We start from the raw sequence: 13,315 nt of genomic DNA on the forward strand, positions 1-13,315 counted from the left end.
ACTGTATACTACTCTGGTGGCCTCCTATCTCTTAGAGTTACGCCTATGATTTCTCGTTACATCTTACCCTGAGTGGTTCTTAGCTTCTTCTCGAGTTTCTTGGGTTCTTTCTTGTTTTTTAGATGCATTATAGACTTGCGCCTAAAGCACAACACTTTGTGTGTATATGTGGATTGGAGGTGTGCCGTAAGATTGGTTTTTGTATATGAAGAAGTGCCTTGTGGAATTTCTTATCATGTATCCAGCTGTCACAGCTGGTCTTGTCACTCTAGTGAACGCCGACTTGCAGTAGTATGCGGAACCGTATCGATTGTAACCCTTGGCATGCCCACATAAGATGGTATGCATCTGTTTGCATCACCGAAATAGAGCAGTACAGACAAGTCGCACCACTAGGTGCTACGTGTCCGTACTGCTCATCTCATGTAACCTCCACGCTAATTCTTTACGCACTGACATTACTAATACTGCTAGCTGGTGACGAACTTGCCACATGGACCTGAACGCTAACAAATGTAAAGTTTTACGTGTTTCATATACTGCGGGACCTCATGGTAACTATGCCCTACGCAACATTACTACAGACTGTATTACTTCTTTGGGGTTCATATAACGTCTGAATTGAGTTGGAAAGATCACATTCACTACCTTATTAACAATAGTAACCGTATGCTAGGGTACCTGTCACACAACTTCAGTCACGTCCTTCAAGCCCCGAAACTAATGATGTATAAGACATTAGTGCATCGAAAACTCGAATACGCATGCTTCGTTTGGGACCCTTTTCAATCGCGCTTAACTCACTCGCTTGAAATGGTACAGAATAACGCAGCACGCTTCATGTTACGTAGCTACCATCGCACTAGCAGTGTAACGTCAATGAAAGGCGCCCTTTCCTTGCAGTCACTTGAATCACGTCGCAAAGAATCTCATCTCATGCATTTTCATAAGTTATTCAATCATCCAGAAGGCTCATTTCGTTACGACACCATCTTATCGCTCAGCACGTTTAGACCATCACCATAAGGTACATGCCACTAGCTGCCGCACTGACACTTTCTATTACTCTTTTGTGCCGCGCACGCCCAAAGGCTGCAACCACCTTCACTCCGAAATCGTTTTTATGTGAGATCATGACTTGTTTTCTTCCATCTTACACAATTATTTACTTGATGCTTAAAGTGCATAATGTGTATTTTGAACATCTTGTTTGTACTGTACTTCTCATCGTACCTGCATTTCAGTTCAGTTGTACCAGCGTCACATCGCGTCCTCGTATGTATTGCAGTTATTAATTTGATGTTATCTTCTTCGCTCTTGTTTCTTATTTCATGCACCCCACTCCCCTCTGTAAAGCATTGTGCGATTGAGGGTATAACAAATGAAGCGATATTAAGTGGTAATTGCGACGAGTATGTCATTCCTCAGATTACTGCCTCATATGTTAGAAGTTCAGTGACAATGGTAACGTGCCGGTTATGAGTGGAGAATGTCAACCGTATCCTCTCTTCATTCTTCAGTGGATTTCCTTTACATGAATAGGCTCACCTGTTGATATTTTGCCTGGATACGCATAATCTATCTATTCAAGGGCCGGTTGTTTTATCACGAACGCTCTCTCTGTTACCAGACCACCTAGCATTATCGTTGTCTGCTGCATATTCACCTTGAAACGTTTGCCGCTTCTCTGTTTCATTCCTCAGTCATTTTTCAATTCCTTGCTGTCATTGCTGAAGGGTACAATGTGGTCTGCCAACAGAGCGGGTACAAGAGCCCATATACAGAAGCAAGACAGGTTGATCTTCCATGATGTTGTAAGGAAAAATTCGTAAACAGGGGTTGTGCTGGAGCTCCAGCATTAGCTGTAGCATTGGGTGGAGCTGCAGCAATTGACTCCAGCACAACCCCTGTTTACGAATTTTCATCACAAGCTTCCGCTTCATTTTTTATGATGTTGTAAGTATTAATGTATACAAGATGTTTCCATAACGTCATGGAAATATGGCGGCTCCCTAAGCAACAGCACTCAGGAGCTATAACTGAAGCACAATGCCAAAGAGAAAAAGACATTCAGATACACTCGGTGAAAGAGAGGCTTCGAAACGCTACACTTCAAAAAGCCCGACCGCTTTTCTCAGCTTCACGCACGCGGAATGCGAATTGGTTTCCGAGCACAGTGAGCCAGAACAGTGCCTAGAGTAGTCTCGCGCGCATTCACAAAATAACGTCACGGTCGTCACAATACTGACCGTGAACCTCTCTCGCTGCGGAACCGGTGCTCGCCGCTTTTGAGAGCACGCTCAATTGAGGTACGAAAAAGAGCAGGCTCGCGTGCGCAGTAAAGCGTGTGGCCCCGTAAAGTGGGAGAAGGAAATGTATACAAAGGACAGGAGACCACAGGAGTAGGTTCGCTCCGCACCGCAAACGGTGTACCTACCGACCGTCGGAGCAAGCTTGAGGAGCTGGCAACGACACTCAGCGTTCACGAAAAAGCGCTTCGTGACTTGCAATGAACGAGAGGTCGCCCTGGGAATCCTCTCCGTCAGCCTATCTTTATGCTCACTGTATGACCAGGCACTCTCCCAATAACCAGGGACTCTCCCAATGCCGCATGCACACTGGGCCATCCTTATTCTTCGATAAATATCCTTGTTTTGAGTAGGCCCCCCTATTAGTGTTTGACGTTGATATACACAGTCCTGCACAGATTCTAAAGGCTGGCTGCCAACTTTAAGTTCACGTTCTCACACCAGTATTTTAGGCGTTACTGTTGTTTTTGAGTATTTATTTTCAATCTTACTTGAACACTTGCCGTGTTAAGGTCCTCTATTATTTGTCGCAATTTTTTCGACACTGTTGCTTGGACGCACAAGAGCATTTGAAAAACCTTAAGTTGCTGAAATATTCTCCCGTACTCTTTTGTCATGTTTATTTGCAATATAGACCGCCAGTTACTTCTAAGAATGCGGTGGAAGATACTGAAAAAATTAGCTCTATTTACCTGAGCACTTTTTACACAATTTTCTTTCGCTTGGCTTGTCGAGAACCAAGGCAGCCGCGGAGCTCTCATAGGTGCCAATTAGGCATTAGCGTAAGTTTCTAGTATACATACACAACGTAATGCCTCGAAGATCACAAGTATTCTGCAGATTGGGATGCTTGTGGCAGTGTATAAAAAGCACGTAACAATGTTAGTGGCGCTCAATATATTTTATAATTTACCTTATGTATCACATTGTAGAATCTCTGAACCATGGTGGAATGGTAGAACCTTGGCGAGCATATTTAAAACGCTCAAAGTGGGCCTATAAGTCTATAATTCGTCATGTCTTTTACGTCTCCTTTATTGGTTATTCGTATAATGGTTGGCACTTTTCCCATCTCACTGGCACAGTTTATATTTAAAGACATTTTGCACAGAGTGTCGCAGGCTTCTTAAATGCAAAGTTCTCGCCATCTTGGACCAAATCAGTTGTTGTAACGTCTGCTGCAGCCACTGTTCCGTGGGACAAGTTTTGCAAGGGCCCGTAAAACCTCATCGATAGCTACATACAGAACTTCAGTGTCCTGTTTTATGTCAATTTACGCAAGCTTAAATAACTAATCTGTGAACTGTACAGTGCAGAGTATAAAGCATCCACTACATTCACTATATAATTTTGTCAAGGTCACCATTTTGTGAATTATTCACCACTTAAGTATAAAATGAACACCAGCAAGGACCGAGCCAGTGCGCCGTTTCCTTACGCGACTCCCTGCTTTCGCTAGGCTATTTCGTAACGAAGTTTGCTGTGTACAATGCCTTGTTCGGCCTTCCTGTTATTGGCAGCGGTATTACAAACAAGTATTTATTCTACCGACATGACTTGAGAATACGTTTTTTATCTGGCTAATCAGTATGTGATTATCTCTCACAAGCGCCTGTAAATATAACTTCGTCGCTCACACAGGTTGGCAACGCCCGCTATCATATAAACTACACAGAGGGCGAAAGTTTTTTTTAATTATTATTGCAGTGTTCAGGGATAGGGAGAGAAACAAATGAGATGTGAAAAGCCGGCAGATTAACACAACATGCATTTCCAGTTTCGAACCCTACGACCGGGACAAGGAAGCGGGAAAAAAATGACGCAGAGAAGATTTGCGAAAAGAAATTAGATCACCGACGTCTAGAATAATTTTAGTCTCTCTTACATTATATCCAAACATAAAAAAACAAAAATGCAGAAAGTTTCTGTGGACTTGCGTACGAGCTGACATAATATTCTGCAAAGGCAGGGGGAAAGTCGATCACAAGAAGGTTGTCAACCAGGCGCTCTCTATGAGCAATTCAGCACAGTCTTCGGGAGTGCATGCCCTGCTTTGGGCCATCTCATCGTCTCAGAGGCAACACACTAAGACAGAAGAGTCCAAGGTTAGAGCCGAGGCCGTGCCCGCGTTCACACACCACACCCATTTTCGGACGTGCTCCCTTGAAAGACGGGTTTTCGCTGATACGCCGTTCCGGAGACGACCCCCTCGAGAGATTCCTATCGGGCGCACGACTCGCTTACGAAATGAACGAGGGGAATCGGTCGCGGCCGAAACAGGAAGACAAACAGGGCCCCTCTTACCGCAACCTGCTTGCTCGCGTTTCGTTGAGAAGGAGCGGGCGCGTGAGCTTCGTGGGCAGTTTCGCCTGCCCGACGGACGGACGCACTTCCTCGTCGGCGAAATATCGGATGCGGCTGTTTGCGTGCTGTCGGGTTGGCGCTGATGTTGGCTCCGCTCGATATGAGAGATTGTGAAGATCATCTCGCTCATTCGGTAGCACGATTGCAGCGATAACTGAAGCGACTGTGAAGTGCAGCGTCGTTATACCGTGAGTGTACTCCCATTCACGCAATTGACGTGCGTGCCGGTTACGAATGCGAGAGACACGCCGTATGCCTGTCAATTATTGGGTGTTACAGAAGCCCAGGCGCCTTCTCGCGGGGGCATTCTTGTTTAATGGGTTGCGCAAGTTTTCGAAGCCGGATGGAAAGGCTAATCATCAGGACACGTCTAGCATCGAGTATAATAATAATTAAAAAAAGAACAGTGGCAGATATCCCGCATGTGGCTGCGAAATGCATGGCAATGTTCTCTCATTGTTCCGGATCACTATATTACGTATGGTAATGACAACTTCTATTTAATAACACAAACCTCAATAGCATTTGCATAAGCAAACAAACATACACACACACACACACTCGATCATCTGTGCACCCATTCAGAGAATTTCGTACTTTGAAAGTCGGCGAAAGCTGTTGCCGGAGGCACGTACATTCTGCCTACCCAGTGTGACATCGCTTACATCAGGATAAGCAAAGCGTGCACAGGGTCCTGACTTAAGGGGTACACGACAGTCTGACGGGACCCCCACGTATCCTCGTTCGCTGGCTTTGGTGTCCGCCATACACTCAAATAAGAAATCTTCTCGCGCATGAGCTCCGAATTTTATTTTCACCGAAACACAAGCTTCAAAATTAGAAATTCTACGACACATGCCGCACAATACGAAAGAACTCAGCCAAGTGCTTTCTTTTTTAAGTTGGTATCTAACGCAGAAATGCAAAGTTTTCAGGGCGCTTCATGTACCTTCAAAATAGATGTACGAGCTGCTAGCAAGATAACAATAATCTGAAAAGCGAATATGTGCTTTTAAACCTAAAGGATGCATGTCCCTTCCCCGATAGTTCTCTCCTCACTCCTCCTATTGCGCAGGATGTGAAAAGACCCATTATAAGTACTGCTGTGACACTGATAGCAGTGGCAGTTCGGAAGTGAACAGTCAAAACAATTCTGTCCGCTTTCATGCGTCATGTTGATGCATCGGTTTAGCATCATTGCTGTGACTATACAAACGCTGAAAAAATTGACGTTAGCCGGCTTTTACCGCGTTTACAGCGCAGCCGTTTCACTTATAGCGAATGGTGTTTAAGTAAACTATAAGAAAACAACATCAAAGAGTACCTTTTCATTACAGCTTTTTTCTCTGAAGCGTGTTCTGCCGAAGACGCAATCTACACTCCATAAACAGTTGGCTCTAAGGGCGTCTTTTTGTCACTCAACGAACGCCACCTTGCTAGCGTATGTTTCCGTATGTTTCCTTGCTTTAAGGCCACCACAAAAATGTTTTCTTGCCGAGTGGAGACAGTGCCGATGTTTTACATTTCCTACTTCCGACCTGCCCTTAGGACAGTTGAAGTCTCGGCGGTCTTTTCTCTTCCACTTTGGAAACAACAAGACTTTATCTACTTGACTGGAACTCTATGTTGGCAGCTGCGGTTCGCCTCAACAATCTATCAACAAGCTCAGCTGATAGAAGACTGTGAAAACAAGGATGGCTTAAAATTTTTACGTGTAAAATACAATCCAATGAAGTGCTCAGACGTCTTATATGTGCCTCCTATAGCTTCCCCTCGTAGCAGCGAAGTTTGTTAGCATAGGAAGCTTCCCTTGTCCTACGTGAGATCATGGCGCATTTGTCGTACATTTTTTTTGTTTTTGTTGCTTCCTGCACTTGCGCGCGCGCCCAGGCAGAGTTAATTGCTGCATGATTAAATAAGCATCGGCGGTTTCTCACGAAAGCAGCATGGATGTCAACGGGCAAATAGTAAGCAATAAAATTCATAGGGTCCATTATTCATTCACCTAAGACGACTCGAAGGCGAAAGCCATCTTTTTCTTCTCAGTAGATGTACTGACCTTCCCCCGCCCCCTTCTGAAAGCTTTCCGCACCTATAGCATGGTTTGGCACAGGCTCTGCGATGAGCCCACCTTTGACCAAGCGACGATTTCATGTGATGTCGGCATCATGAACGTCATGATGACGTCACAAATTGTTGTAATTTGTGATGATACGATGATGTCATATGGCGACGTCCTCACCTGCTGATAATTTTTTGCATCACTCGTGCTGACGCCGCCGATGGTCAATTTTCGCGTTTGATAAGGCATCTAAGGCTTTCGCTTTAACGCACATAACAACGAGTGTCCGCAGATGAAAACTTTCGTCTTGAGCGTGTCTGTACTTAAAGAGAAAGCACCCAAACAATGAAGAGACAAACAGCGCAAAAAAAAAGAATAGAAAAGGAAGCTTAACAAGGCGCGCGAATTCATTGGAGGCCCTCGAATACGAGTCGCCCTCATTCTCCTGACTGCATACAGTAAGGCGGCTGTTCAACGAAACGCGTCTTGGAAGCTCGCTTCATCCGGGGTGCTCCTTGCCCTTTCTCACGGAACTCTTAAGTGTGCGCACGTATACGGTAATGTGAGAGGCATACCGATGGTCACACGAATAGGCATTAGTGACAGCGGTAGTTATGTTCCGTAGTAGATATTGCCGTTCTGATGCTTCTCTTTTGCTATCTCTTCCGTTTGCATAGCGCGAGTGAGCGGCTGTGTCTTCCGCCCATACTTATCTTAAACGGACGCCGATTTTGCGGCCACTCCAAGCGCGCAGCTTGCGGTATTGTATATCTTGCCAAAAGATACGGCTGAAGTACGCTGCGCGAACAAAGTCGGTTTCCCTATTGAGGCGTCGTTACACAGCTCCGAGAAATAGGAAACCACAGTGTGAGTACGATTCTTCGTAGACACTGCCTTTCCAGTGCTCTTCTATCTATAATGCGGATATGTGTGCGATGCCCGATAATTTCAAACAAATAAGTTGAAATAACATAAAAAACCAGAAGTAAACAAGCACAAAAAAAGCAAATAAAGGCTAAGCGTGAAACGAAAATCTGAGAAAATATAAACAAACATATGACATAAAATTTAGCAAACTTTCACAATGCATAAAGAAACATCAAACCCGACCTGGGAGCCAATACTTCAATAACGCACGAAATATGCCACATTGTCTTCGTTAGATCTTCACAAACTTGTTCAGTTATATTGCAATTCCTTTCAAAATCTTGCTTTGCAGAGTACAACCATTGCTGTCACTTGTCGGTACATAGAAGAACGGCAGACATTTCTTTGCACATGGCGAAACATGCTACATAGAAAGAGACGCCCAGTCATAGCGATTGTCGGCTAAGTCCCCTAGGCTAACCCCGCCTTTAGCAACAATATTACTGCCGCCGCCACCACCACCACTGCCACCACTACTTGTGGTCGTTTATGTTAGCCTACAAGAAAAGTGGCTTGTGCAAACCGACATGCATATAGGGTTGTCGCAACCCAGTGATTTGGAAGCAGTCGCTAGGCAGATTCTAAGGACTGACGTATCTGTCCCCCGAAAGGCAGCGCGAAAGCACGAACAGTTTAAGACCAGGTCCTTTCGTTGCACCATCGAACGCCTGTTTTTGTCCGAAGACTGATGCAAGGCAGATAGTTGATAAATACACAAAACGTATATTCTCAGTCCAGGAAGTTACAAACAGTCATCAGCATGTAGACATGGTGGCTATACCACACGAATATTGAGATGGATTAAAGTAATCATCAAGATAACAACACGGAGGCCAACAATAATCAGCTTGCGCTAGAATACTACAGATGCATAAGCGAATGTCCAAGGAGTTCAAATGTCCTTGGTATTCACCGATGTTCCGAGTCAGGAGATCCCGGCATCGGGTCAAACTGTGCTATCACATGGTGATTGTAGCGCTGGTACTCCTCCCTCGTTGTGCTGGTCGTAGGGCAGTCCTGATAGATTCATTCACTGACTGCCAGCTGCCCCGTTTATGCTCGCTTACATTGGCTTCCGCCGTGGCTCTGGAGCTATCGATGTGATTATTCCGCCTTCAGCACTAGTGAAGCCATGGATAGAAAGTTCCAGTACGTACGTTCTCTGGGTGTCGGCTGTCGACGATCTCTGGCGTGCTCGCGGTGCCGTGGTGTTACGCGGAGCCTTCTAGAATCGACTCGTTGATTCGCGTTCCGGCGATTTGAAGCACTCAGGCGCTGTGTCCTTGGCGAGATATCGCGTTCCGGCGTTTGTAAACTGGTGCTGGCTCTGGGAACGGCGGTGCATGATTTGTGTATGCGCACTTTTGTGACGCTGCCCTCCACTTATTTAAGAATGTTCCGAAATAAAATTCTAGAAACACAAAAGAGCACACGCAAAAGTCTCACACATATGAGTCCATACGTCCGTAGATCAGTACATCATATATTGTGCGTCACTTCCCAGTCACAAGAAAATTGACAGTTCCATGCAATGTTACATTGCACTTGCAGATAAGTGCACGTAACATAGATACTACTGTCAATAACACATGTGGTACATGACAATTCGAACATGCACAATTGTGTACTTACAAGCATCATGTGAAATACTGTGACAGCATTGTTTACAAAATGATGCACGAATAGACACTTGGGTTGACTCGCAATATACATTTCATACAAAGAAACATGATTAAACACATGCTATCTCAAATTTAACGAAGGTAATCGGCCCCTACGTCCTCGCTTTTCCCTCGCCTGCGCGCTTGCTTGCGCTGCTCGCTTGCTCTTTTTCTTTCTTTTCTTTTTTTTCTTCTTTCTGAAGCGTTCCAAGCGATAGACCTGTGGGAGACATCTCATGCATAGTTTGTTGGCGTGTTGTTCATTCTGGCGAGGTCTAGCCGTGTTCATAAGGTTGTCGTCGCTGTTTTGAAAGACTGAGGCGACTGTTGTGTTGCGATTCGAGCGGCCGACAGTGTTGTGGTTTCACTCGCAGGTGATTGTGGCTACTTGTCTGCGGGGACGTCGCTACGGCTACGTGCGCTTCTGTTTTGGAGGAGCTCTGCTTATAAGCATTCCTTGATAGGCTGCTTTTTCATTTTCTCCGGTTGCTCTCGGAAAATTCCGATATAACTTGCATAGAGCGCTTTCTCTGGCGGTATGGTGACCGGCAGTGCTTGAGGAACAGCATTGTATAGTACATGCACGCGAGCCTCCTTTGAGTCGTTCAGTTTTCGTGCTGTATTCTCCTTGGCAGGAGGTATGAAAGGAAATGATTCTGCCTGTTCTTTAGCTTGAGCGCGGGTGAAATTTGTCGCTGTGCTCTTTTCAGCTGTTGATGTTCTTTCGGTGGTTCCTGAATAGATGATGGTTTTATCTAAGGCTCTTTATCCAGATGTTTACCCTTATGTAGGGTGAACGTGGTACCCTTGACGTTCAGCAGATGCAGCAGGAAAATAACCTAACCATGTTCTCTCCCCCCCCCCCCCCCCGTCCCGCTGTGGACATTTGCTGGCGACACTCTCTGTTTGACGACTTCTCATGACTGCATGACTAATATGCCACTCACGCGAAAAGCATTGTTTCTTTTGCTGTGTAGTATTCTATTTTGCATGCTAGCTGCTGGTTGTCTCTCTGTGCATGGGCAAAATGGCCATCTGCTCACGTTTGCGACACTTGCTGCACCAGACCCTTGCTATGATATGTATATATATATATATATATATATATATATATATATATATATATATATATATATATATATATATATATATATGCGGTGTTATGCTTGCTCTCTCTTTTTTTAATGTTTCTCGAGTATGCGTCTTTCTATCTCTCTCACTTTTTTATAGTCTTTCTCTCGCTTTCTATATTTTTTTGCACTCCTCGACCATAACAGCTCTGCTGCAAGACTCAGATAGCGCGCATGTGCCACATAAATTGGGCAAAGCCTACTGCTAACCGCACTGGTGCACTAAAAGTTAACAAGCGAACACACGGGCGGCAAACACCGATTAGTGGAGGCACGTTTCAGCTTATCTTGCTAACCATCTGTACAGAGTGCTTGGGCGGTGACCGAGCGCGTGCCGTTTCATGGTGATGATGATTATTTTCTATCTACGACACAAGGGAAACCTTGACCGTAACAGCTCTGTGGTAAAACATATTTAAAAGGATGAGATTAAACCACTTTCACGCAGTTACGTACGCATCCGCCTTCATATGTTTCATCTAATTATTCCGGATTCGCCTTTAGAATCACTTTATCCTGTGCGCGATATAATGTACAAGGTGTCTCAGAATGATGTAGTGGGCAGACAGAATATCTATTACCACCAACACAGAGATGGAGACAAATCGGCTTATGTGCTGGAGTTTCTGCGCAGGAGCTACCACTCTATGATTATGAGTCAGCGACGCATAATTCGGTTTGCAGGTATTTTCGATGCGCCCGGAATTACCGAGCCCCGTTTCTCTTACTTGGTTGTCCTCAGCGACGCGAGGCATTGGTCCAAATATTGCTCGAAACCTGGTTTTGGGGGCGCTCGCAAAATGAAGTGCCAGAGAGAGTCCTGAAATTTTGAAGGGACCATGTACACTCGTCCCAAAGTGCGCAACTCATCGATCCGGACAGGAGCGTCTGGCCGAGACTTCCGATAAAAGAGCACATTCCTGACAGGGTCTTCCGTACCGCGGCCCCAGTGTACATTTTCGAGATTCAGCACGAGGTCCTCTGTCGGTGGACGGACATCCTCTGGTAAGGCGTCGAGGAATGATGCCCGCACTGCTTCTTCTGTGACACCTTCACGGTGCGGCACGTTTCCTAGATAACGGTAGAGGGAGCGCGGTTTCTGGAACCGACATTCGAGCGACCCCTATTGAAAAAATCCATATGTACGGAGTCCGCAGATACGGACTTATTGGAATATGGAATGCCATATCACCGTATCATACGGAAATCCGTAAGATACGGATATCCGTATGATACGGAAATCCGTAAGATACGGATATCCGTATGATACGGTGATATGGCATTCCATATTCCAATAAGTCCGTATCTGCGGACTCCGTACATATGGAATTTTTCAATAGGGACCTCCACAGTCTCTGAGCTCGCAAAACGTCGGGATCGCTGGAGCGCGAGCTACGCACTGATAGCTCTACCGAACGGTCAGTGAGTGCGACGAACTCTTCAATCGCCGCTCTTACTGCATCTGGACGGGCAACGTCGTGAGTGGTTTGCCAGAAGCGCAGGAAGCGGTTCTCGTGGCTGAAGATGTTGCGCGTTTTTTCGTCAACCAGCCGAATCGCATCGCAGATCATCGTCTCGGCGACGCCCGTGAAGCGATGGCGGTAGACGGTCTTGTGCAGCCGGCTGCGGGTGCGAAACATCTCGTACACGTTCTCCAACTCTTTGTCGCGGAAGGCAATGTGCGCTTCCCCGTCCTCAGTAAACACTACGCGAGCGCTGCTTACAAGTCGCTCGTACTGAAATCCGCACGTCACGCCAACAGCGTGGGAGTCCCGCAGGTAGTAGTCCCACTTGTCCACGTCAAGACCTGAGTCGGGGTTGCAGACTATTTGAAAGAGGAATCGCCGGGAAGGTGAAGTTTGATCTACGTTACCCAAGATGAGATCCTGGACTAATTTCAGGTCCTCACTGGTGAATCCCTGTCCAAAGTGCTGTTCCCACGCATCGAAGATTTCTTGGAGACCATGAACGCGCAACAGATGCCGGAGAAGCTTACAGGACATGGTCTCGTGGCTCCAAAGCGGTGCAAGGCCTCTGCTGGTGGCTCCTGAGCGGTAGAATGATTCCCAGACGTGTGAAAAGGGCCCGTGACCCAGGTCATGACACAGGCCGGCCAACTCCAAGCACAGCAACTCCTTGTCCGTTATATTCAGCTCGGGTTGGCGTTCCCGTATACGTGAGCCTAAGAGCCTAGCCAGATGTGCCGTTCCCAGGCTGTGCTCGAAGCGCGTGTGCGAGGCGCCCGGATAGACATAATTGGCCGTGCCCAGCTGGCTGATGTGGCGAAGCCGCTGGAACTCGGGTGTGTCCAAGATGGCCACTGAGACCGGGTGTAGGGATATCTCTCCATGCACAGGGTCCCAGAAGAGTTTACGAGGTGGGAGATGGTGCAGAAGACGCCGCCTTGCAGAGACGTCTTCGATCGAAGCCGTCGTTGCGGTGACGACTGTCAGCGGCTTCCTTGCTCTCACTTCGATTCCCATGCTGGCTTTGTGTGCCTTTCAACTGCCCTCAGAGGCCCCTTTAAATAGCGCACCTACGACAGTGTTATCTTTCCACACGAAACTGTGTCGTGTGACGGCTGTCCTGTTGCTCTGACCTTCGCGCGGTCATTTGATATTGCGGAAGAACAGCTTGCGGCTTGTTGACGCATATGAGTGCAGAAACTTCTTTTGTACTTATGTTGATGCAGTCGTTCCCGTATCATGTTCAGCTACGTCTCTTTTCCTTATCGCAGCTGAGTGCTTCGGCGAAAATGTGCGAACAGATAAGCGTCTTGAGGCTGTTGTAGCCTTCGGTCGGCCGCCGAACCTCGCTGCTTCTTCTTGATAACAATCCGAAACTCAGTAGCTGAACCCGAAA

At 46.4% G+C, this 13,315-nt stretch overlaps 1 protein-coding gene across 1 annotated transcript; it reads right to left on the bottom strand.

The window, feature by feature from the left end:
- Positions 1-11,177: 11,177 nt before the first annotated feature.
- LOC119385519 (deoxynucleoside triphosphate triphosphohydrolase SAMHD1) lies at positions 11,178-12,936 on the bottom strand. The gene is made up of 2 exons (XM_037652939.2): positions 11,775-12,936; positions 11,178-11,503 (listed from the first exon to the last, which is right to left on the bottom strand). Exons 1-2 carry the CDS (start codon positions 12,934-12,936, stop codon positions 11,178-11,180), a joined length of 1,488 nt encoding a protein of 495 aa, XP_037508867.1.
- Positions 12,937-13,315: the final 379 nt, after the last annotated feature.

The sequence above is a fragment of the Rhipicephalus sanguineus genome, chromosome 3 (assembly GCF_013339695.2).
Source record: "Rhipicephalus sanguineus isolate Rsan-2018 chromosome 3, BIME_Rsan_1.4, whole genome shotgun sequence".
Lineage (NCBI taxonomy): Eukaryota > Metazoa > Arthropoda > Arachnida > Ixodida > Ixodidae > Rhipicephalus > Rhipicephalus sanguineus.